At 34.3% G+C, this 26,948-nt stretch overlaps 1 protein-coding gene across 9 annotated transcripts in view; it reads left to right on the top strand.

The window, feature by feature from the left end:
- TUT4 (terminal uridylyl transferase 4) overlaps window positions 1–26,948 on the top strand; it is a 106,381-nt gene that overhangs the window by 73,548 nt on the left and 5,885 nt on the right. For 2 of the 9 annotated variants that reach the window (XM_019742855.3, XM_088791142.1), the window contains exons 14-28: window positions 1,469–1,619; window positions 4,382–4,468; window positions 6,394–6,497; window positions 10,298–10,355; window positions 10,456–10,559; window positions 10,852–10,941; window positions 12,528–12,641; window positions 16,943–17,020; window positions 17,171–17,348; window positions 17,955–18,002; window positions 18,087–18,169; window positions 23,336–23,451; window positions 24,320–24,528; window positions 25,253–25,353; window positions 26,249–26,699. In XM_019742855.3, coding sequence (XP_019598414.2) covers window positions 1,469–1,619; window positions 4,382–4,468; window positions 6,394–6,497; window positions 10,298–10,355; window positions 10,456–10,559; window positions 10,852–10,941; window positions 12,528–12,641; window positions 16,943–17,020; window positions 17,171–17,348; window positions 17,955–18,002; window positions 18,087–18,169; window positions 23,336–23,451; window positions 24,320–24,528; window positions 25,253–25,353; window positions 26,249–26,699 — 1,972 coding nt within the window. Of the gene's footprint in view, window positions 1–1,468; window positions 1,620–4,381; window positions 4,469–6,393; window positions 6,498–10,297; window positions 10,356–10,455; window positions 10,560–10,851; window positions 10,942–12,527; window positions 12,642–16,942; window positions 17,021–17,170; window positions 17,349–17,954; window positions 18,003–18,086; window positions 18,170–23,335; window positions 23,452–24,304; window positions 24,529–25,252; window positions 25,354–26,248; window positions 26,700–26,948 lie in introns of all 9 variants that reach the window. The other 7 variants (XM_019742854.3, XM_088791141.1, XM_074334721.2 and 4 more) reach the window with 4 other exon arrangements.

Raw genomic sequence — 26,948 nt, 5'->3', positions numbered from 1 at the left:
TAGTGCTTTTCCTTAACCATATGTTGTTTTTTTCAAGTAGATGGGATAAGTTTTTACTGTTTTAGTTACTTGGTAGTGCATTGAAATACATTTCAAATGGTGGTATAGGGTTTGAAGTTAAGTTTGTGGCTATTGTATAAGAGTGGTTCCTTGTATGAAGCTAATTTATTTTTAGAGTTCAGCTCTACAGTTTGGTTTCTTGAGTACCATGCTAATGTAATAAATTGAACCAACTAGGCAAGCAAGGGTTCTGTAATTGGTTCTGAAGATAGAAAATGTTTAGAGTGAAATGAAAGGTATTTCTTGAAATTTCTTTATACAGTCATGCACCGTATAACGATGTTTCCATCATCAGTGGACTACATATATGATGGTCCCATAGATTATAATGTAATGTAAGCAAAACATTTGTTTTCGATGTTGAAAGAAAAGGTTAGACTTGATTACAATGTTGAATTTACTGTTAGCTTTGGGTTTAAATAAATGACGAGTCTCCACTTGCTGTCTACCAGCCTGTATGCCTACCCCCTCATGGGGCTGGAGTTGGTGAGGGAGTGAGAGCTGTGGAGGAGGCAGCCGGGAGCTGCCTGCGCCAACCCACGCACACACACTCATACGTGCATACTCACTTACCTCCTCTCTCTATCTCTTCCCTCCCAGTCTGCTGTCCCTGTCCCTTTCCCCCTCTTTTTCCCTCCCCCTCTTATTATGTCTCATCTCAAGCTTTATCTCTCTGGGTCTCTTTGAATCACTACTAGCCCTTTCTCCTGCCTCCTTCTGATGTCTGCTTTCCCTCCAACGGTGTCTCCATCCACAGCCCTCCCCCGCCTCCTCCCTATGTGCGCACACGCGCACACACACTTTATTTTTTACACTGTATTTTTACTATACAAATACCAATATGTTAGTTACATTGCCTACAGTGTTCAGTACAGTAACGCACTGTACAGCTTTGTAGCCTAGATGCAATAGGCTATACCATATAGCTTAGGTGTAGAGTAGGCTATACCATCTAGGTTTGTATAAGTACACTCTGTGATGTTTGCAAAACCATGAAATCGCCTGGTGGCACATTTCTCAGAACACATTCCTGTTGTTATGTGACATATGACTGTAATCTACTTTGTTAAAGATCTGAGTAGATTGAAATGTAGTGCATGTATTTCATTTGAGGGCTGATCAAACTGTTTGAATTAAGCCTTACTTTTTGCATCTCCCGGTACAACTTCAGGTAAAGCTAATCCTTAATATTATTTTAGTGGGAAAGAAAGTTAAAGTGGTTGGCTCAAAATATGTTTTTTTACCTTTAACACAGCATTTCATTAACATGTGGTTCTCACCCCTCCCCCCCGAAAGCATAGGTTATCAGAACTGTTACATAAAATATTCTTTTTGGATCTGCTTTCTAAGTAATGATGAAGTCCCTCAATAGTTTATTAGATTAGATTAATTTTTTTCCTTTGTATAGCCACCGACGATAGTATGCAGCATCTGCAAAAAGGATGGCCATTCAAAAAATGATTGCCCGGAGGATTTCAGGAAAATTGATCTAAAACCTCTACCACCAATGACAAATCGATTTCGGGAAATACTTGATTTAGTATGTAAAAGATGTTTTGGTAAGTGTTTTACTAATAGAACTACTGAGACTAGATACTTTTTTATAATTTGAGTATTTATTTTCTTTCTTATTTTTTAAAAACAGTTCACTAATATTTGTTTTGGTAGAAGTTTTTAAATAGTTTAGAGACCCAACTACATATATTTATGAAATGCCTACTATGTTTGGGCCACTGTTATAAATGCCAAGGGGATTACAGAGTCCATATGTGTTCCTTAATTAAACTTAAATAAAATGAAAAATTAAGTTCCTTAGTTATATTGGCTACATCCACTGGGATAGATCAGAGGAATTGGAATTAATGATGTGGCATTTGATTTGGATCTTGAACTGCATTTTCAGATACAGGAGATTATGAATAAAAGCATAGGGGGTTTAATTTGTTTGGGAGAGTAATTGCCTTAGGTTTGGTAGAGTGTAAGAAAAGCAATAGAGGGAGATAAGGCTATAAAAATATTTTGGGGAAAGCCTTACATATTTTATGCAACATACATTTATGGTATACCTGGGATAAACCTTCACTCAGCAAACATTTTTTAATTACTTGCTGTGTCCCAGGTAAGATAAAATTTCCCATGTAATACTTAGTGCCCCATTGTAATCCCTCCCTCCTACCCTTCCCTATCTCCACCTCCTGCCTGGCAACCACTTACCTGTTTTTTGTTACTATAGATTAGTTTGCATTTTCTAGAGTTCTATACATATAGAATCACGTAACATACACTTTCCTTTGGTGGGGGGAGAGCATCTGGCTTCTTTCACTTAATAGCAGAATTATTTTGAGATTCATCCATATTGTATCAATGGTTTATTTCTTTTTATTGCTGAGTTATTTTCCATTGTGTGGATGTGCCACAGTTTATTTACCATTCACTTGTTGATGAATATTTGATTTCTTTCTAAATTTTGGTTATTGCAAATAAATCTGCAGTGCACTTTAATGTGTAGGTCTGGGTATGGACATATGCATTAATTTCTCTTGGGTAAATACCTAGAAGTTGAATGGCTAGATCATGGGACAGTTTTTTTTAGCAGCTTTATTGAGGTATAATTCACTATATTTGTTTTTAATTTATTCATTTATCTCAATATGGTCTCATAGATGTTTTTATACTTCGGGTTTTAATCCAGGATCAGTTTATTTTGTTGCTCAAATTGTTCCAGATTTGGCTATTGAAACATCTTTCAGTTGGTTCATGTGACCCTTTGATAAACCCTGTCACTGTATTTTGTTTGTTTTTTAGCACTTCTTTACTTTCTGGCATTACAAGATGCTCCAGGCTCATCATATATGTATTTCCTGCCTCGGTCCTAGAATTAGACATTTCTCCAAAGAGCCCTGGTTCCTTTTATTGGAGAATGGTATTAGAAACCAAGATCTTGATTCTAGGGTGCTTGTTACTACTGGATGGTGTTAATTCTAGGCCCTCTTTGAGCAAGAAAATTTGTGTGTGTATACTAACCCATATATAAACATATATCTATAAATGTTTCTCTGTGATTATCTTACCTATTTTAAGCTAAACATGACTTTGTACTGATGTCTCCAATTCTAATACATTACCAGATGGCTCATTCTAGCCTCTTCTCCCTGCTTCTCTGTAAATTTTCTACTCCAAAAGTGAGAAATCTTGCTCCCATTGTCTGCCATTCATTTAATTGTTCCATTTAAGTACATTTCTTTAGCATCAAAATTGTTATCCTGTACCTCTGTGGGAAACGTTATCAGTTAGAGTACAGTGCTTATGTGCAGTTCCACCCTTAGACTTATAGACTCCACTCATTTTCGAAGTTACTTAGGTTAGCACCTTTCCCCCCACTCCTTTGAGTGAAGTCGTCTTATACATTTATAATAGATTCTTTAGTTACAGCTTGCATACCATCGTGAGATTTCCTGACCTCCTAGATGACTTTTTAAAATTTGTATGCCATAAGGTTCACACTTTGTGCTGCAGAGGTCTGTGGGATTTGACAAGTGCATCATTTCATGTGCCATTGGGGTATTATACAGAATAGTTTTATCACTCAAAAAAAAAGGAAAAAAATAACTTGTATTTCAGCTATTCAGTGTGCAAACATTGATGCTACGTTTGTTTTTCAAAAGCTGAATATTAGTTTAATTCATTACCCTAAATTACTGCTTTGTTTCCATTACTGTTTTAACTCTTGGAGATGAGTCTAGTGGAAGAAATAGGGGGGAAAAGACTTCTTATGGAATATGCGGTCTTATTTGGAAAAACAAGATGAATAAAAATGAAATAACTAGAAAACTGAAAGACTTTATAAACTAAACTGGCAAGCAATTTGGAGAACTAAGGAAATTCAGTTAAGGAGAAGTCTTTGAAGGCTGTGGGTAAAACAGCTTATAAGGAAGATGTGAATCCTGAACAGGCATTTGTGGCGACTGTTAGGTTTGAATGGGTCAGGTGCCTAGTGTAACAATATGAGTATAGTTTTAACAGGAGGGAAAAACAAGAATATATATGAGAGACAGTGGAATGTCGGAAGAAAATAATATTAAATAATTTGTAGAAGTAACTATATTTTATAGATATAAGGAAAATGAACATGTGAAATGTATATAGATCTATAAAAATTATTTTTTTGCTGTTCTGTTTCCTTTCCCAGTAACATTTATGATTTTCTAGTCAGAGTAGTCAACAAATAATGAAGAAATTTAAGTAAAGTTTTTAGGGTAAAAATATGAAGACATTTTCAGATTCCATTTTCTTACTTTTTCCTCTTTTTTTTCCAACTTAGATGAGTTATCACCGCCATTCTCTGAACAACACAACAGGGAGCAAATTTTAATTAGTTTGGAAAAATTTATTCAAAAAGAATATGATGGTATGTCACAGTTTAAAAATTGATTGCTTTTGTTACTATATCACCTGGTCTTAGTTTCATTCACTTAGTAAAAAATGCTTATTGAATGTTTTGTGTTAGGTACTATTCTAGGTGCTTGGGGACACAGTGCTAATAAGTGAAATCTGCTCTCATTAAGCTTATATTAAGAGGAAAAGACTGGTAATCAAGTAAAAAAAATATATATAATGTAACATCAACAAATAATAAATGCTGTTACAGTGCAGGAATTAAAAGGATAGTGATGAGGTGTTATGGTAGTTCTCTCTGATAAGGTGACATTTGAGCAGAGTCATGAATAATAATGAAGGAATAAGTTGTATGAATGTCCAAGGAGAGAACAATCTAGAGAGAAAGAGCAGCAAATACAAATATCCCAAGACTAGATTATGTTTGGCATGCTTGAAGTTCAGCCAGGAAGTCAGTGTGGCTGGAGTGGATTATGTGAGGTAGATTGTAATAGAAAGATGAGGTCAGAAAGTTAGCCTAGAGATTGGATAATTAGGGTCTTAACAGATGTTGGTAGAAAGACTTTGAATTTTATTTTCAGTGTCTAATGAGAAGCTTCTGGAGGATTTTAACACTTAAGTGACACGATCTAAGAGAACAGAGTATAGGTTCATAAGAATAGAAGCAAGCAGAACATTTAGGAGGCTGTTGCTTAAGTTCAGATGAGACATAACAGTGATTTGGAAGAGTAGATGGGAAGTGGTCAGATTTAGGATATATTTTGAATGTAAAGCCGACAGGATTTGCTGATGCACTATTTATGTTAGATGTGAGAAGAAGGAGTCAAGGATAGTTTCAAGGTTTTTACGTCAGTAGTTGGGTAGTGCTGTTTAACTGAGATGGCAAAAATAGCAGAAGGATCACATTTTGGGTATGGGGGTGAATAATCAAGAGTTCTGTGGCCAGATATTTTAGAAAAGGATAAAGAGTTGATTTATAATCAGAATGAATTTGTACTTTTAAAAGATAATCTGTTATGTGCTATAAGAGTCCATTTTTTATTATATTTGCTAGTTTGTAAAGTATTGACCAATTCTAAGTCCCTGTTATGTTAAATTGATGTACATTTTTATTTGCTGGTGAGCATAGCTGCTTTTTATATATCTTACAGTTATTGAAATTATAACTAGGGTATCAGAACTGAATCAGAGTATTACATTTTGAAACTACACAATTGTTATCTAAATGTGTAGTCTACAAGAATAAGGGAGAAAAATCTGATCCTGTTAAGCCGCACCTTGTTTTAAGTGGCACCTGTAATAAATGATACTAAGTATGAGGGGATAACCCTATCATAATTTATATCAAATGGATTAATGTCTTAACTTTTGGAGAATTCTTTGTGCTAAGGTGGTATTTGTAAAACTACTTGAATTGTGCCTTGAAAAAAACTAGTTTATTTCCAAGATATAAATCTCTAAATATTGATCTTAACGATTGGTAGTAATTTGAAAATGAATAAAAGTGGATGAATTTGTGTGACAGTTAAGTTGAAAGAAGCTAAAGGACTTGGTGATTGTTTGGATATGGAAGTTGAGAGAGGGGTGTTAAGAATCACATGTGTATTTCTGGCTTGGGCTACCGAGTTGATGGAGATACTATTTCCTGAGAATAAGGATTATAGGAATAATAGGTTTGAAGTGAAGTTTAGTTTTGACTTGTTCAACTTACGATGTCTGTGGAAAAATGAAAGAAGCAGTTAGATACATGAATGTGGGAACTTGGGCAAATGATTTGGGCTTTACATAAGTGTTTTGGAATTTCTCAGTATATCTGTCAATGGTAGGTAATTTAAGGCATCGATGTGGACAAGATCATCTTGTGTTAGGACAGAAGTAGATAATAGAAGACTCCTCTTTCCTGCTAATTATGAAACTTTTGACTTTTTATTTACTTAGAAAAGGCAAGATTGTGCTTATTTGGCTCTTCTAAGAATGGATTTGGATTTCGTGATAGTGATCTGGATATTTGTATGACCCTGGAAGGCCACGAAAATGCAGAGGTAAGAGTTAGTGTTTGGAAAGCAATTGTGGAAGTTAATCTTCTTCCAGTGATGAATCTTTTTAATTTTGTATGTAGTATTGGTAAAATTATATGGTATCATTCTTTGTATAAATATATTAGCAATAGCAGTGTTTGAAATGTAAAAGCATAAGCATTAGCATTATTTTAGAAGAGATTCAAAAATTTAAATAATTTACTGTTTGAGTAATTTTATAATGCAAAAACCATGTTACTGACTTCCCCATCCTCACCCCTCTCCCATCTAGCAACCCTTAGTTGTTTATTCCCCCCTTTATCTCTGAGTTTATTTCTGTTTATTCTGTTCTTTAGATTCCACATATAAGTGAGATCATATGGTATTTCACTTAGCATAATATTCTCTAGGTCCATCCATATCGTTGCAAATGGTAATATTTCGTTCTTCTTAATGGCCGAGTAGTACTCCATTGTATAAATATACCACAGTTTCTTTAGAAAGTACAAATTAGTAGTCACAATATAGCCACGGGGATATGAAATATAGTTTGGGGAATATAATCAATAACGTTGTAAAGATTTTGTAGAGGGTCAGATGGGCACTTGTCTTATTAGGGAGACCACTTCATGGACTGTGTAGATGTCTGACCATTGTATACACCTGAAGCTGAAGCTGAATAATAATGAATGCCAACTATAATTAGATATATATATTAGTCATAGGATGTGGAGTACAGCATAGGGAATAGTGTCAATGGAATGGTAACAGCTATATATGCTATCAGAGGAGTAATAGATTGGGGAGACGGATTATCACTTTGTGAGGTGTGTAAATGTCTGTTACATTGTTTTGTACACCTGGAACTAAAATTTTTTTAATAAGTTAAAAATAAAGGTCAAAAGTCATAAAGGATAATAGCTGTTGGTTTTGATAATGCTGATTATATATTACCGAGAATAAAGGTAGAAAAGGAAATATGAATACTAAAGAAAGATAAACATCCCAATGCTGGATTAACAAAATAATTAAAAAACTTAAAAAACAAAACAAAACAAAAAAACCCATGTCACTGAGAGTTATCAGTGCTTGTAATAAATGTTTAGAAAAAGTTAATATACCATAGAGTTGGAATTTTTCTTCTTTAGAACCAATGAGAAGCCAGTGCTTCGGTTTGGTAGTGAACATTGATCTCACTTACTCTCTTTTTATATCTCTTCCATTAGGCGATGTCTTTGTATCACTAAAGATAGAAAATAAAGGTGGACATCTAATTTATAAATGGCTTGTATTCTACAAGTTAATCGTAATTTTGGGGCAACCAGAACACATTTTTTCCTTAGAAACAATGTTATAAATGATTTATTTTAGGATAGCTTTATAGTGTAAAAGGCTGATAGAAAAAAAATGGATTCATTTGAAATGAGGAGTTGCAGGCGAGCTCTACAGATACTGTGGACTGCCAGAAAGACAAAGAAATACAGGTCCTAGAGTAAATTAAGCCTGAAAATTGCTGGAGGCAAAAATGATAAAACTAAAATTTTCCTGCTTCGATCACATCATGAAAAGTCAGGGTTCTTTGGAAAAGACTATAATGCGTGAAAAATAGAAGGCAGCAGGAAAAGAGTAAGGCCAAATATGAGATGGATTGACTCCATAAAAAACACACAATAGGCTATAGGAGCTGAGCAGGGCTCTTGAGGACAGGACTTGTGGACATCACTCTTTTGTAGGCCCAGAATACACTTTTAGTTACATTATCTCATTTCACTTTTACAACCACGTTTGAGGTAAGTAATTTCCCCCATTTTGCAGATGAGGAAACTGAGGCTTTGAAAAATAAATTGACTTGCCCAAGTTCACAGCTAGTAAATGTTGGAACCAGGATTCATACCCAGGTCTGTCTGACTTCAGAATTCATGCTCTTTCCATTGTATCTCACTGCTTCTCTGTAATTAATTAACCTATAATGTATTAATAGGTGAAATATAGTACTACTAATAATGTAGAACCTAACCTCTGCTTTCTGAAATTGAAAGCTTTCTGAGTTCCACCGTGAGATGCCAGGAGCAGACCTTTCCCCCAAGAGCAGTTAATCAGTGAGAGTGGGTACTTAGGCTTTTTTTTCTTTGTGTACCGGGCCTCAACTGTGGGAACAAGATTGTCCAAGCTCAAGTAAAGAAAGGGACTGATTGGTCAAGGAAGAAGTGTCTCAGGTCTTCCTAGCAGCAACTAGAAGAGGAGGGGGGAATCCGAGTAGTTGCTCATTTCGTGTTGCTATTTATATTTCAAAATCAGGGACTGCTTGCAAGATTGGGGTGATGCCAAGCTTCTGGTATCTGTAGTGGTGTCAGTATAGCCTTGTTATATATTATAAAACAATTCAGCAGAATGGTGTATTTACGTGTTTCTGAAATAGTTTTTTCAAAAGGTAGTTTGAGAATTGTTAGAACTAGAGTAAAGATGGCAAGGATGCCTGGTAGGTCCTTATTTCTGGCTGTAAGAAATTGCTTCTGGTATTAACTTATTGGATAAAGAAACTGAAAAGTTGTATATATTTTAGTTCTTAGCTAGCTTCTGCTCAGTGCCATCTACCTGGAAAGAGGCCACCCCTCTCCATTTTGAAGATTAAGAATTGCAGGAATAGAAAATAATTTTTTCCCAGGGAGGAGGTTTGGGTTTTAGATATCTTCTATATAAAATTTAATAATCAGACTTCTAATCACTAAGGGTTTGTGTATTATATACAGTCTATGTCAGTCACACTGGAAAGTTGAAGCACTGAAAAAGAATAAATTATTTTCTTCCAAATGAGCCATAATTGAAAACAAAATTTAGCGTAAATTATATCCTTACATAATAAAGAAAAAATAACCTCTTTTATTTGATTGTGTAATTAGTAACTAAAGATTCCCTTGAAATCCTCAGGTTAAGCTGTAATGGCTACTGCTCTCTTGTAGCTAAAAAGAGCATGTTGGGGATATGCAAAAGTTATTTTAGTGTAAGCGTGGGCATTGGTATAAATACCCTTCAGCTTAATCCTGTTAATTTGTAATGTCATTATCTCTTCTGTTCCTTTTATCATGGTTATCGTTACCATATCAACTCTGCTGTCTAGCTTTTAAAACAACATATTTAATTTGCAGAGGTAAGAATTTCCTTGAAGAAGTAGATTCTGGTAATAATAGGATTATTTTTCTTTTATTTATCAACATAATAATAATAATAAATAGCTTGCAAACTTAAAGTACTTATTTTGTGCCAAGCATGCTGCTAAATGCTTTTGCATACATGTCTCATATAATCCCTCCAATTACTCTATAGGGCGGAGTTTATGATTATCTTAATTTATAGAACAGTAGTAGAAGGGTTAAGAATTTGGTCAAAAGTCACCCAGCTAGTCAGTACTTAGTTTAAGATTTGAATCCAGGTTTGTCTAAATTCAGAGCCTATGTTCTTAAACACTATACTGTTTTGCCTTCACCAAACCCATCTCTAGTTGTTTATTCATGTATCTGAAAACATTACTCTCTTGTCTTTGTGCTTCTCAAACTTTAGTGTGGAGTGAATTACCTGGGGATCTTGTTAAAATGGGGATTATGATTCAGTAGATTGGGGTGGGGCTTGAGATTCTGCATTTCTTTTGTTTCCAGAGGATGCTGATACTGCAAGTCTATGGGCCACATAGTTTGAGTAGAAGGTTATATAGAACTTACGGCTAGAGATTTTAAATGTTGGTATTAAATGCCTAGATTACAGTAGAGTTTGCACAAAGACAAATCAAGTCAGACAAATTTTATTATTTATTTCTTTTGTGTTTTTAGAAATTAAATTGTAAGGAAATAATTGAAAATTTGGCAAAAATTCTTAAGAGACATCCAGGTATGACTTTTAAATTATAACTTTAAAACAACAAAATATTTTTTAGGTTTGTGAAAATTATTTTACCTAGTAAAGTTTTTTGTGTTTTTTTTAAAATCAGGTTTAAGAAATATTTTACCTATAACTACTGCCAAAGTGCCTATAGTAAAATTTGAACACAGACGAAGTGGTTTAGAAGGTGATATCAGTTTGTATAATACATTGGTAAGTTTCTCTTTCTGTATAGACCCAGGTATGTTTACACTTGTAATTGAAAAAGTTTACAGATCATTGACTATAGATTTGTATTTAAAACTTTCAAATGTGAACAGTATAAGGAAAAAAATATTTAATCATTCATTTTGATATTTCCTTCAGATTGAAAATAAGTTTTCACTAATTTATAGGTATTTTAAGTTTTAAATACATATATTCTATTTGGAATGTTTTACATCTTTTTATCTGATTTGTAGTTTAATAAATTTGAAATGCTTTCAAATATGTAATTATTTTTCAGGCTCAACATAACACAAGAATGCTAGCTACTTACGCAGCTATTGATCCTAGAGTGCAGTACTTGGGATATACTATGAAAGTGTTTGCTAAGGTATTTATTAAAAAGTTAATGATTTGCTTTGTTATAAGACTCAGGATAGTTAAAGTGAAACATACTGATGTCAGACTTCTGAAAAATATTTTCTAAATTTTGTTTACCTGAACTTTTAAAAACAATATTAAATTGTTTAAATTTGTACCTATTAGAGAAAGGTGATTCGTTGTTTTTTCTGGTGTGCTCCAGTCCCACATGTAACGCTCTAGACAATTTCTTAGTAGTAAAATTTCTCAGTGTGATAATGTTTTTCAACTCTAGGCATGGGAGTTGGCATAGCATACTAGTTAAGAACTCTGGGTTAGGAAATCTGATATTTGGGTTTAGTGATAAATTTTTTTGGCCAACACTTATAATACTAAATTCTGTTTTTTGTAAGTGTGTAAACTCCGAGAGGGGTGAAGGAGACTTCTATTCAGACCTAATTCAGTGCAGTGCCTGCATTATGGTAGATGCTCAGATAACAGTTAATTTTGTGAATGTGTTGGTGGAAAGGTTTTAGTAGGGGAATGACTCAGTCACATTTTCATTTCTTAAAGCCCACTCTTTGAACAGGGAGGCGTATTTGTTTAGATCGCCCTTTACATGTCTTTGTGGACAGAGGTCATCTGAAGAGAAAAGAAAGGAATCCAGCTACATACTACAAATCATATTTGACACAGCCACTTTTGTTGGTTCACCTCACAAGATATTTCCAAAAGGACAGTTCTGTACCCCCATGGAGTTTTAGTAATGAAACCAAGTAGTCCATGTCAGGGAATCATTCCTCTCCCTTAATATAATATCAGCTAAAGCTTTACTCCAGGGAAGTCTCTCAGGATTCTTTTAGGGTTATTTTTTAATTAAAAACTTTTTTCTGAGTAGCCAACGTAGGTATGTGGCTCAAAATTCAAAAGGTCTAAAGGGGTTTATGGTGGAACATCTGTCTTCTTCACCTCTCTCCTAGCCAACCATTGCCTCTTGCTGGCGGCACTCAGTGTTTGTTAAAAATTCCTTTGTATTCTTCCAGAAATATACCAGTACAGGCAAATACATAAATTCCCCATCTCCTTTTTATTATAATATAAGCACACTAAAAACAGTGTTTTGTACTTTTTTACTGTGCAGTAGACATTGGAGATTATTTCCTATTAGTATGTAAGAGCTTCCTTGTTTTTTATTAATGGCTAAATATTAGTATGTTGTGTGGATAGTCATCAGTTTTTAAAATCTGTGTTTTACTGATGAGCCTTAAGTTGTTTCTGATTTTTTACTGTTAAAACAGTGCTACAATAAAAAAAATTCTTAGTCATTTCACATATTTTTTGGCATATTTGCAGATATATTCTTAGAATAGAATTGCTAGGTTAAAGGAAATGTGCTTTTGTAATTTTGATTTTGCCTAATTATTCTTCATAGAGTTTATGCTAATTTATAGTCTCATCTGTAATGTGTACGTGCTTGTTTATCCACACCTTCTATGACAGTTGTTATTAACTTGGATATTTGCCAGTTTGATGGGTTAAATGGTGTCTCAATGTAGTCAATACTTTGTGGAATAAGATTCTGAAGTTTTATTTTCAATCATTGTTGTGTTTCTTTAGAGATGTGACATTGGCGATGCTTCCAGGGGAAGTTTATCTTCATATGCTTATATCCTTATGGTGCTGTACTTTCTGCAGCAGAGAAAACCACCTGTTATCCCAGTTCTACAAGAGGTAGGTGTTTAAGAAAACTGTAAAGGAGTTTCATGAGATCATGAAGGATTTTTCCCATCATGGCATACTAAGTTTTCTTATCCTATTAATGGTATAATCAAACAATGAACCTTTTTGAAAAGTTTATTATGGGAGAATATAGACTAACAAAAGAATATTAGATGAACAGAACTATTGAATATCTTTTACAACTTTTTATTTTATAGTCATTTTTTTATTTTATAGGCAGAATTCTACAGATGATTATGAAATTCTTGTTGCCATCCATGAACTCAGATGGTATAGTCTCTCAGATGCAAATATATATGTTTTCTTCTCTCCAGAGTATTCTCTCTCTTTTTGCCTGGCAATGAAGTTTGATTTATTCCTATGTATATTTTGGTCAACTTTGTGAATTTTGGGTGAGAGAAAACCCAAGAAATTCTATCTTATCTCTCTAAGGTCATGCTAATTGCTTTAAGCATAAAAATATATTTAAAAAAATATTATACTCATATTCACTCAGATTTGGTGACTTATAGAGTCCATTTTTTGTAGCCAATTTGTATTCTCTGAAATAGGTACAAAGGAGTTCTTGATCATCTATCTGTTTTCCTCATTCTTGGCACAAAGTGGATTTGCAAACATTAGGGAGGATCCAGTTCTAATTTCTTTTGAGGTAGGAGAGAATCATCAGAATTGTTTGGAAAATTACATACAAAGATTTTTGGTAAACTTTGATAGTCATGTCAAGGAAGAAAATCACACAATAGCAAGCCATATGGTATATGAGTTTCAGATGGCCTTCGTAAGTTTTAAAAAATTCTAATAAATGCCATGTGGTTTTAGTAGCATTTCCTTCCCTCTTTTAAACAAACAATGGAAGAGAAATAAACATTTTAAATATCTTTTCCTAGCAGAAAATTGTATGTTGCCGAATCTGTTGAGTGATGTGTTTTTTTAACAAGGTTGTTCATTGTAGGATATTTAAAATTTCATGAATTTATTAGGCTTGCCAAGATCAAAATCATCTCTGTGTTAGTCTAAGTATTGTTAAGGGTTTAAATTTGGGGATCTTATGCATAATTGCCCCAGTGATATCATAGCAATCAGTTGCTATGACTTTGATAGGATACTATGATTAATCAGGAACACAAATTTTGGTGGTTTGTCTATGTTCTCTCATTATAGTACCCATGGATGAGGAGCCATTGAGGCAGATGATATAATGGAAAGAGCAGGGTATGATTTTGAGCCAGAGATAACTGGTCTGAAGCCGAATTCTGACATTGTAGCTTTTAACAAGTTGCCTGACCACTACTAGTCTGAGTTTCATCATAGGTAAAAATGTAATAATTGTAGTAGTATTTTAGTGTCAATATGAGGAATAGAGACATCGAATGCCTTTGAATATAGTAGATACAAAAGTAGATGTTCATAAATGGTGGTTGCTTTTATTATTTTTTTACTGTTATCATTAAGAGCTTTATTAACATTACTGGTAAAATGTAGGTAGGATTGCCATAGCCAACTTCAAGAACTCTCCCATTATCTGCTTAACAGACAATGATTGATGAAATGTGAGACAGTCCATGGAAGGTTTTCCATCATAATGAACTGTGATTATAGGGGGCTTTGTGATACGTATGAACTGATGATATATGGATTTTTGCTTCTGGCCTTTTTTGCTTGTCATGTGGGACCCCATTGCCCATTGCTGTGGCATCATTTAAGTATTGGTCATTGGCATCGATCAACTTTTAAGGGTAAGGATATGTTTAATGAAGCTGATGATCTTTGACTCCATTTGTGATTGAACCTAGACTTTCAGTGACTGGGTATCAATAAGGCTGTGCTAAGAGTGTTTTTCATGGTCAACAATACAAAATTCTTTAGGTCAGAAGGAGCTTTCCTAAGCAGAATGATTTTGCTATATTCTAGCATATCATTATAAGTAAAAGTACATTTTCACTTAAGAATTAATAAGGAATAGGGAGTATTATTCACACTTGATATGAACTATGTTTTCTTAGCTTATATGAGTTCAAAAATTGCAAATGAACCTTGAGGACATTATGCTAAATGAAATAAACAGTCACAAAATGACAAATATTGTATGATTTCACTTATATATGAGGTATCTAGGGTAGTCATATTCATAGAGACAAAGTAGAATGCTGGTTGCCAGTGGCTGCAGGGAGAGAGGAACTGGTAATTATTGTTTAATAGGTTCACAGTTTCACTGTTACAAGATGTAAAGAATTCTGTGGATAGATGGTAGCACAACAATGTGAATATACTTAATGCCACTGAACTGTACTCTTAAAAATTATTAAGATGGTAAATTTTGTGTTATGTGTATTTTACCACAACTAAGAAATTACAATTTAAATATAGCAGTAGATGTTAAAATATTACACTCAGATAAGAACATAAATATGTAAATGTACAGGGTCACTCCTTGTACAGATATGATGGACTTGTTTGGTAAGGTTTTAGAGGGAGGATTAAGTGTTTGAGTGGAGGATGATTGGTGTTGAAAAAAAGCGAAAAGAGGAGAGAGAAACAGAAAAAGTGTGTATGTGGGTGTGTAAGAGAAAGGATAGCATTAGTGCTTCTAAAGGCTGAGAGTGTGGAAAGGTAGGCGCTGTTAAAAAAGAGTCCATAAAAACAGGTAGATCAATGATTAAATACCATCTAAGGCCTATAGGTCCACTTTATTGTGTTATCAACCAACATAGTTGTGTTTGGATCATAGTTGTTTCTCAAAAGTAAGAGTTCTCTTAAAAAGAATCAAGGTCTAAAAGATGTATCTTGTATTGTTTCCATATAATATGTATAATAACATCCTAATCTATAAGAATAAAATAGTTTGGCCTCTTTAACACCTTCCTTTCATTTTTGAGGGTAGGGTCCCATGTCTTTTGTTTTAGATATTGGTATCTTTAGATATTGGTATCTGTAATTGCCAGGCTCTCCCTTTTTTGTTCAATGAAATGTTGGAATTTATGTTAGATGATTCTTGGTAACTATTTGTTTAAGTTATATGTAAATATAAAAAACAACATATTAGCTTAAGTCCCTGGAAACTATGTAAACATGTTAAGTATTCTTTATATGGCAGGCTTTGATGTAATAGTAGGAATTTTGGCTCCAGAGATGAGTTAGTCCTTGCCCACAGGGAACTTAAATCTGAGAGTGAAATTAGAGGGGCCAGTTAATTTTATAATTCATTGTCCCATCTAAAATGGGAGGGGCCACGGGGACCATTTTATCTCATGGTTTTAAAGTATATTCTCGGAAGCTCCAGGAGCTCATTAGTGTATGTGTGAGAAGTGAATTAAAGAAAAGGTGGCAAATGTTTTCTCCATTCAGGCTTCTATCAGAGTACCTTTGCTTTATCTGTTTTATACTTCTGATCTTCCAGGAAGGTTCCATTTTAGGAAAGAGTTCTGCAGCTTAAAAGAAAAATAAAATTTGAAAACTACTGACCGAATTAATCTAATCTCTCATTTCATTGGAAAACTGAGGATATAGGAGGATAATTGTCTTACCCAGAATCACTGCTTGGCAGGACTAAGACTAGAAATGAGGTCAGCTGACTCCGAACCTATTGCAACTTTTTACTTTATTACATCTGTTTCTTAAAACACCTGTAGAAAATAAGTCTCAAAATTACTTGAAGAGGTTAGTTGATCATACTTTTCTTCTGGTAAAGTAGCATTACTCCCCCCCCTTAGGACAGTGAATTATTATTCCTGATTAATCATGGAGATTTTATAGTCTTTTTATCAAGATGACAGAGAAAGCTACCTAATATTGTTTTTTAAAAAAAATCAGTGTCCAGGGAGCATTTCAGCCTCATCTGATACAGATAACTGATTAAAGGAGCTAGAGCCCTTCCACCAAACAATCAATTCCATTGATTTTCTTTGGGTGCACAATCCATAAGTATTATCTATTATGTATTTCTATATCCACGGTCCTTTGTGAAAATGCTGTTTTCATTGTTTTTTCTTAGTTTTACTTCATTAATCTTGGGCTGGATGTGTTTTGACAGGCCAAATAGGTAACATCAAATAACATCAAATGTGTCATTTGAAGAGTCTGATGCTCTTAAAATATTTTTTCCTAGCTTTGGTCTTTCAGATACATTTCATTCATTAATAACTTGGCATTAAATTTTACCTTCCTGACATATTCCTTTTGGAAGAAGTATTTTCAATATATCTATTATAGCTAAATTCTAAAATGATATGAGGTATTTAGGCTTTTGGGTTGGATGACTTAAAATCTAATAGTAAATTAATTTTTTTATGCAGATCTTTGATGGAAAACAGATTCCACAGAGAATGGTTGATGGATGGAATGCATTTTTCTTTGATAAAACAGAAGAACTGGTAATTTTTAAATAGTCTTTATCTTATAGAATGCTTACTGATAAATGTTAGGATTTGCATAATTTAATTTAATAATTTTACTTGGATTCGGAGTCCATATGTTGGATAGGTATAGATCTCTCCTCTGTCTTTCTCTCTCCTCACCTATAGAAGAAGCGTTTACCTTCACTTGGAAAGAACACAGAAACATTAGGAGAGCTTTGGTTGGGACTGCTTCGCTTCTATACTGAAGAGTTTGATTTCAAGGAATATGTAATTAGTATTCGGCAGAAAAAGCTGTTGACAACTTTTGAGAAGCAGTGGACATCCAAATGCATTGCAATCGAAGGTAATTGTTTGGCTGATACTCATTCAGGAATAAAACCAAAAAGCCAGAGTTTCATTTGGCCAAGGAAATTTGATGGGAAAACTGTAATAATTAGAATGTGGAAGATTCTTCCTTTTGATTTTTTATCAGTTTCCTTTCTTTAATCTGTACTTTTAAAAGAATAATTTAAGTCACACAGAAAAAGTCCAGAACCATATGATTTCACTGATATGTAGGATATAAAACTGAAAGCAATAAAGGAACAAGACAAACAAATAAACAAAAACTCATAGACACAGACAGTAGTTCAGTGGTTACTAGAAGGTAAGGGGGGAGAGGGGTGATAGATGAGGGTAAATGGGGTCAAACATATGTGATGGAAGGAAAACTGACCTGAGGTGGTGAACACACAAAGTGATATATAGCTGATGTAGTATAGAATTATACACTTGAAACCTGTGTAATTTTACTAACCATTGTCACCCCAATAAATTTTAATAAAAGATGATAATTTGCTGCTTGGATATTCTGAGTTATATAGTATTAGACGATAGTTATGGTTATTAAGTATATTTTATGTTACAATGAATGTAATTCTTAATTAAAAGTAAAATTTTTTTTTTCTAGACCCTTTTGATTTGAATCATAACCTTGGTGCTGGAGTTTCTAGAAAAAGTAAGTTTTAAATATAGAAATTCCCTGCTTTTAAAGCTCTTACACATTAAGGTCTGCATCTCTACTGTTTTCTTTTTTCATTAGTGACCAATTTCATCATGAAGGCATTTATCAATGGAAGGAAACTTTTTGGTACTCCCTTTTATCCACTCATTGGCAGAGAAGCTGTAAGTTTACATAATTTGAATTCTGAATATTTTCTTTTTTCTTACAGAACTTTTTTTTTTAAATAGTATAAGAAACCTATTCCTGTTTCTGAATTGGTTTTAAAAATAGGGAAAGAGATGGTTATAACTCCCTGTATTTTTCTTATTGCACTTATCATAGTCCATCTATCTGCTAAATTTTGTTTATCTATTTAATCTATTTGTTAAATTCTGTCTCCCCCACTAAGCTATAATTCCATGAGGACAGTCCATATCCATAAGGTTTGCCATCATCTCTCCAGTACCTATCATGGTATCTGGTAAATAGGATGTACTGAATAAACATTTGTTGAATGAATGAGGGTGGATAGTCAAGACTCAGGATTCTTAAGTTTTGAATTTGAGGTGCCCAGTGTACATCTTCCATCTCTAGAAATCTTGATGAAAATACGAACAGAAAGGACACCAAAGATACACTTTATTACGTGCTGAGGCTTCTGCTCTAATTTTGGTGTAGCCCTAGTAAACTGAATTAGACTGCACCGAACTGAGAAGATTCCTCTTGCCTGAACTGGGTGGCAGTGTACCCCATTCCTCTTGCTCTCACTCTGATTTTTGCTTGTTTTCTAATGAGAGGAGGTCTTAATTTCACAGAGAAAGAAACTCCCAATAGAAGTAATCTACAGAGAAACCATGTCTCTACTATTTATAATGAATATCCGTGATCTTGTTCAGTCCAGTTTCAGCACTCTTTCTTGGGGTTATGGGGTAAGAAAAGCAAAGAAATCGAGAGCTTTTTTTTTCCCCTGGAGTACTGGTTTTCAGACATTTTTTATTATCCTGCCTCTTGGGGTAGTGATAATAATTATAATGCAGAGAAATAAAATAATAATAAAACTTGAAAGAACACAAAACTCATGCAAGAAAAAAATATCTAATAAAAGAAAATCCCATAATAATTTTACTAAAATATTAATTAAAATAGCAATAAATGAAAAGCACTGTTAGATCAAAACTAGCACAGTTAGATCAAAACTAATCTGATGATGCACCAATAAAGCATTTTACCTGAAAATTATGGAAATTCCAACTATTAATATTAGTATATAGGTGCATATGTTCAGTGGGAACCTAACAGTTTCATGCAGTCAGACTTTTTGGTAGAATACTAAATTAGAGTCCTCAGTAAACTGGAAATGTGCTAATTTTAGTCTATCACATAAAATTTTAGTAACTTAATAAACTAGTGTGTTATTAAGTAATCCTAATTAGTAGGTATCAGTCTTTGTTCTCGACTATCATTTGGTTTAAGAGCCAAACGTCAGTTTGGAGGCCTATCAGAAGGGGCCTTTGAGTCTGCTAACCATTTTTTGATCTACTTGATTCTGTTTTAAAAGTCAATATATAGGGGCCAGCCTGGTGACTCAGGTGGTTGGAGTGCCGTGCTCCTAATGCCAGGGTCACCTGTTTGATTCCCACATGGGCCAGTGAACTGTGCCCTCTACAGCTAAGATTGTGAACAACAGCTCTCCCTGGAACTGGGCTGCCATGAGCAGCTGGAGATTGGTGTGAGGTAGCTTGGATCTATCAGTTTAACTATTTGCCTTTGATGGACATTTAGTTGTTTTCATTATATCAGTATTATAACTGATATTGTAGAAAATATCTTTGTTTAATAGTCTTTTATGCTTATACTTCTCATAGCAAAGTTTGTTCTTTCAATACATATTTATTGAATTTCTACTTTGTAATTATTTCTCTGCTGTGTAACTGGGATTGTAACAGCTTACAAAATAGATGTGTTTCATTCCTTTAGACTAATGAAAATGAAGACAAGTATGTTTTCTTTCATGTTGCTTGCTCACTCAAATATTCCCACTTCAACTATTTTTCTGCATTAGGTCCTTTGATATATTGACCCATTTTTTTCCATTCTGTCAGCTATCTTTTATCTTTGTTTTTCGTTTCATTTAACTTATATTCCCCAGTCTACTCTCTGGCTTATACTTCAAATTCCTTTATACCATTGTCCTTTTGTATCCTTATGAGTTCAATCTTATATGAATTTAGCTATCTACCATCTGTCTGTGCTTGGGCAGCTAAACACTAATTGGGAAGTCATAAAGATAGACAATTTTATTTATATAGTACAACTATAAATTAATATTCACCAGCCTCACCTGGACTTGCCATACTACCGTGTTTCCCCGAAAATAAGACCTAGCCGGACAATCAGCTCTAATGTATCTTTTGGAGCAAAAATTAACATAAGACCTGGTCTTTTTTTATATAAGACCTGATCTTACATTATATTACATAAGACCCGGTATTACATTACATTACATTACGTTACGTTATATTATATTACATTATATTATATTATATTATATTATATTATATTATATTATATTATACTATATACACCGGGTATTGTATTATATTATACCCCGTCTTATATTAATTTTTGCTCCAAAAGATGTATTAGAGCTGATTGTCCGGCTAGGTCTTATTTTCCAGGAAACACGGTATCTGACCTTCTTATTACATTCCTACTACATTTCTTTTCTTACTATTTTACATACAGTTGCCTGTATCTCCCATTCAATAAGAACTATTTTAGATTGTATTTATTTTACTTAGAATTCAGTATGCATCAAATATATGGTGATGGAAGGAGAACTGACTCTGGGTGGTGAACACACAATGCGATTTATAGATGATGTAATACAGAATTGTACACCTGAAATCTATGTAATTTTACTAACAATTGTCACCCCAATAAAAAAAAAAAAGAATTCAGTACGCATTACATTTTGTCGCACCTTTCACCTCTGCCATTCTCACTCTTAGGTGTTTTCCCTCTGAGACAAAATGGTATCAGATAGCTATTCCTTCAACTTCTTTCTACCAGATCTAGAAATCTGTCTGCATCTACAGATACCTCTTCTTTATCAGAGACTAGTCCTTCCATATGCACTCTACATCCATTTGTTCTTCACTTTATCTTGAATCTTCAACTTCATCTGTGCAAAACGTTTTCAAAGACGAAATACATAATGTAATTGCAGATTAGCATTAGAGATGAAGAGTTGCCATTGATTTTAATGATAGGAAACATTAACTATGAGCCTCGATTAAGAGAAATGTCTCCCTCAGAAAGACTTCCTTCTAATTAGTAAACTTGTATTACAAAAAAAATTATATTCAATTATTGTTAGTATATTTTGCAATCCTTTAATAAAAGATTTGTGGAAATTTGCTTTCTCTCTTATTATGTAAGTATCTACCTACATAGAATCTTCAGTTTTACCGCAACATCTAAAATATTTACCATCTGGTTCTTTATAGAATAAGTTGCTGACCCCAGGGTTAGACCATCTTAACTGGGATGGTGGGATGGAGAAAAGTGGATAAAAGAGTTTCAGGACTAGAATAGGTACAATTTGGTGATGAATTAGAGGTGATGGGTAAAGAAGAACAAGTTCAGAATAATTCCTACGTTTCTGCCTTAAGCAGCTGGGTAAATTGAGAAAGGCCTTCATTTTGTCCTGAAGAAAATATGATAATGATTTCATTTAGCTACATTGGTTTCATTAGTAGTAAATGTGAAGAATTATATTGCTTATCCTTTTTAAGAAATACAGCTTTACTGAGATATAATTTATATATTGTACAATTCACCCATATAAAGTGAGCAATTCAGTGGTTTTTAATATATGTGCAGGATTTTGCAACGGTCACCACAGTTTAATTTTAGAACATTTTCCTCCTTTCTCAAGGAAACCTCTGTCCTCATTAGTAGTCAATCCCCATTCCTTCTATCTTGCACTCTCCAAACCACTAATCTACTTTTTGTCTCTGTAGATCTGTCTATTGTGGATATTTCATGTAAATGGAATCATAGAATATGTAACCTTTTGTTATTGGCATCTTTCATTTAGTGTGTTTTCAGGGTTTGTTCATGTTGTAGCATGTATCAGAACTTCATTCAATACTGTATGGAAATGCCACATTTTATTTATTCATCACTCGGACATTTGGGTGTTTTCTACTTTTTGGCTATTAGTAATTCTGCCGTGAATATTTATGTACAAATTTTTGTGTGGATGTATGTTTTCATTTTAAGGTGGTATATACCTAATAGCTCTTAGGAGCTGCCAAATTGTTTTCTAAAGCAGCTGTGCTATTTTATGTGCCCACCAGCAATATATTTGGGTGTCAGTTTTTCTACATCTGCACCAATACTTGTTATTGTTTTAAAAATTATTATTATAACCATCCTAGTGGGTGTGTGTCTTATACTCTTATCCTTGACTTTAGGAAAATTTGTAGAACGCTAAGTCAACATGTTCTCTTGCCTTCCAAAGATACTGTTAGGGCACACTAGTCTTTGTGATGTGCAAAACAGAGCTAAAGCTTAGAAGGATAATAATGCAAGGTACTAGCATAAAACAAAAATGAGCCTGGATCTTCTAAGGCTTGGGAAAATGATTTACTTCTTATCGCTTCCTTACCATCTCTCTCTCTCTTTTTCTTGGCTTTTTTTTTTTTTTTTTTTTTTATAGTTTCAGGTGCACAAAACAATGATTAGGTATTTACATCCTCACAAAGTGGTAACCCCAATTTCCTTATCTTCTCTTTAGATATACCCTACTTCATATAATAAATGTTATATGTACTTGAAATTTTGTATGCAAATCCAGTCATATTTTAAATAAACTAAGGGATTGTTTTATTTACATAGAGCTTTTTTGTACAGAGAATAATTCCTTTCCAGAAGTAACCTGGTGTAGCAATAAGCATGAGCTTTGTAGTCAGACAAACTAAGCTAAATCCTTTATGTGCTACGTATCATCTTTTTTACTGTGGGCAAATGACTTGACTTTTCTGAGCCTCAGTTTCTGCATGTATAAAATGAGGATGAAAATAATATCTACTGTATTAAGATATTATGCAAAGATGCTACAAATGAATGAGAAAGTAGTGTGGATGTAAAAGTGGTTAGTAACAGATATTGATGGTGGTAATTCTGAATCTTATTTCCACATCATGGTTTTAGTTACAGTGAAATATTTGTTGACATTTATTTCCTTTTTTAAAAACCACTTTTGCATCTTGACCTTTCCATTTGGATTCAAAAGTTTATAATGATTTTTTTTTTCTAGTAAAGTTGTATTTTCTCCCTAGGAGTACTTCTTTGATTCCAGAGTATTAACAGATGGAGAACTGGCTCCCAATGATCGATGTTGCCGTGTGTGTGGAAAAATAGGCCACTACATGAAAGACTGCCCTAAAAGGAGAAGGTTGGCAAATGATTTTGTATCAACATTACAGGGGAAATAAATGTGAGGCTAATTGTAGCTATAACTGCTTTCAGATATGTTTATGTGAGAAAGTTCAGGGCTTTAAATTGGACCTTAGGTAAATAGATTTGAATGAAATTTTGGAATAGTGAGATTCATTTGTGGTGCAATGGTGTCTCATAACGTTCATTTGTTCATTTATTAATTAATTCATTCAGTTTTTTTTTTAATTGAAGAAGCATTTGGGAACTGAAAAAAAAAGACCAAGACATGAGATCTTCCTTGCTGAGGACCTCAGTCATGCAAACAAATAATTAAAATATAATTAACTGAAACTTTGAGGTATATATTGTGAGGTATACCTATATTTTGTACCTTGAGGAATGTGCATTCTATGCATCCCCTGAAAAAATATATATAAAATATATTTTCCTGTGTTCTGTGTATATGCTATGTTTAATAGGCCAGAAAAATCCCTTCTTTAGTCATCAAATCTTGCCTATTATAAAGAGCTTAGAACTTTTCAGATGAAACAAACTCCTAGTCTATATTGCTATTATTTACTGACTATTAAATTTTGGCAAGACACTTACCTTCTCTAAAGCCCCAAATTGTTAGAAGATTAAAATTAATATTAAAAAATTAAAAATTTTTATATTTTATTACAAAGCTACCAGAATACCAATTTTTGCCATATGAGTAGGTGCCATATGAATGTGTGTTCCCTTTTTTTCAAAAAGATGCATGAAACATGGGCATGTTAGTTTCTTTAATTGTGAGACTCTCGTGTAGTTTAGTTTGTTCTGTGACTCACTCACTTTACAAGTCCCTAGCCCCACATTATTGGTATCAGCAGTTTACTGTTTAGACTAAAGAAGAAAGACAGTGAAGAAGAGAAGGAAGGAAATGAAGAGGAGAAAGACTCCCGAGACCTTCTTGACCCCCGAGACCTCCACGATACTCGAGACTTTAGAGACCCCAGAGACCTCAGATGTTTTATATGTGGAGATGCAGGACATGTACGAAGGGAGTGCCCGGAGGTCAAGCTGGCTCGTCAGAGGAATAGCAGTGTGGCAGGTAAATTAAAAAGGTTAAAAATAGTTTCTGGTGGAAATAAAGTAACTTATGTTGATGCCATTCTAAGGACCCTAATTCCTCTCCATTCCAAACCTAGCTGTATGATTTTGGACTTTATAATTTCTTAAAGTGATCAGATTTAGAGGCTTTTATTTTGAACAGTACTTGGATATATTCACTATCGAGGTCTTAGCAATCTGTTGTATTCAATTAACTCCCTGTAAGTAATCTTTAGATTTGAGTCACACTATTTCTCTCGCTGTCTAAAGTTAACAGAAATTAATGAGAAAAAAACTGTTGTTATGCGAGAGGGAGATCTGTTCCTTTTATATTTCATAAAGAATTTTAAAAATTAGAAACCCAAATGAGAGTTTATTGAAAGGAACAAAAAGAATATTTGATAAGTGATGATTTTCAGTTATTCAAATTTTTGTTGCAGAAAGTAATTTCTTAAATATATCGTCTCCTCTAGAAAAGCACAACAAAAAGCATTTGTTCTTGTTTCTAGGACCAGTCTATTTTTTTAATGACCAGGATTGAAAAATGGCTTTAAAAAAATGAGTTGTTGCAAGTCCTTCGTTAACATAATCATAGTTTAAAAGTCCAAGTTTATAAAATCTCAGAGAGATTTGTGACTCTTGGAGAAGAAGGGAGTTTATTGATTGTCATTTCTCTGCTATTTTTTTTTAAATCTCTTCATTTTCTTTGTGATCTCTTCTCTTAGCAGCCCAGCTGGTCCGCAACCTTGTAAATGCCCAGCAAGTGGCTGGTTCGTCCCAGCAGCAGGGTGATCAGTCCGTAAGGACCAGACAGTCTTCAGAATGTGTAAGTACTCTGCCTGCAGATGAGTTAGTCTTGGCAGAAGATAGCACTATTTTGGGTGGGTAATCGGATTGATCTTTCAGACTGGCAAATACAGTCTTCCAGATTAAACAGTGCTTTGTAGAGGTGTCCTTGCTAAGCATATGAGGTGGAAAGAACATTGCTTTTGGAGTAATGTAGATCTGGGTTTATATCTATGAACAAGCTCCTTAACTTCAGTGAGCCTGCTTCCTTATAAGATTGTTTTCTATTTATCCTTGAGTCTCAGCTTAAGGGTCATTTCCTCTGGGATGCTTTCCTTGATTTCTTCTTTCTTTCATCTTCTCTCCTCCCAAAGTGGGTTTAAGTGTTCACCCTCTGTGATTTCATTATATACTATACATTATTACATTCTTTATCATAGTAATCATTGTACTTTATTGTGATTGCTTATGTAATCTTTATCTGCTCCTCTTTCATTCCCCCACAAACTTTAAGCTCAATGAGGGGATACATGTTAGTATTTTTAATTTCTAGAACAATGCCCAATACATAATTGATACTCAGTAAATACTTGTTGAGTGACTGAATGAAAGTGACTGTGAGATACTTAGATGTAAGTTTCTAGTTACAAGTTGGAAATGTGGGATCTACACGATGGGAATGATGTCTGGGCTCTACTTTAGGCATTAAAAAGGTTTATGAGGTAATACTATGTGAGAGAGGGTTTGAGGACCTTAGGAAAAATCCTGCCTTCATGTAAAATGGAGTTCTATTATTTGTTCTTATGTACATGTAGTGTTCTGTTTGTATTGTTCTAACGAAATAATTCCATAATTTTGTATTTTGGTAATCTCAGCTTTTATAAAATTAAGATGTTTGTAAATTAATTTCAAAATGTGTCTTTTTTTCTCTGCAGTCTGATTCACCATCTTATTCTCCTCAGCCCCAGCCGTTTCCACAGAGCTCTTCCCAATCAGCTGCCATTACCCAGACTCCATCCCAGCCAGGATCCCAACCCAAGCTTGGCCCACCCCAGCAGGGAGCCCAGCCCCCCCATCAGGTCCAAATGCCTATGTATAACTTTCCTCAGTCACCACCAGCTCAGTATTCTCCCATGCACAATATGGGATTGTTGCCAATGCACCACCCCCTCCAGATCCCTGCCCCATCCTGGCCGATCCATGGCCCAGTGATCCACTCTGCACCAGGCAATGCTCCCAGCAATATTGGCCTGAACGATCCCAGCATCATCTTTGCACAGCCTGCTGCCAGACCTGTGGCGATGCCCAGTTCCTCTCATGATGGACACTGGCCTCGTACTGTGGCTCCAAATTCCCTAGTGAACAACGGTACAGTGGGGAATTCGGGTAACCCTTCCTTTTCTTTTGTATCTGTCTGTCTATAAAAGGGTTGGGTGATTCAATTATTGGTTGAACCTGGGGAAATAAATGTGATGAAAAGGATGGCAAACAGTACTTGTGGAGGGGCAGGATAGGATTAGATAAAGGTAGAGAGTATGTGCTGCGGGTTCAGACTGCCTGGATTTGAATCCTGGCTCTGCCATTTGTTGTGTGGCATTGGGCAGTTGCTTAATCTCTTTGTGCATTGGTTTCATC

The sequence above is a fragment of the Rhinolophus sinicus genome, chromosome 14 (assembly GCF_057876585.1).
Source record: "Rhinolophus sinicus isolate RSI-liver-muscle chromosome 14, RSI-T2T, whole genome shotgun sequence".
In the NCBI taxonomy this organism is placed as follows: Eukaryota; Metazoa; Chordata; class Mammalia; order Chiroptera; family Rhinolophidae; genus Rhinolophus; species Rhinolophus sinicus.
Note: the sequence above shows the minus strand (reverse complement) of the source record. Positions and strands in the feature narration are given on the sequence as shown.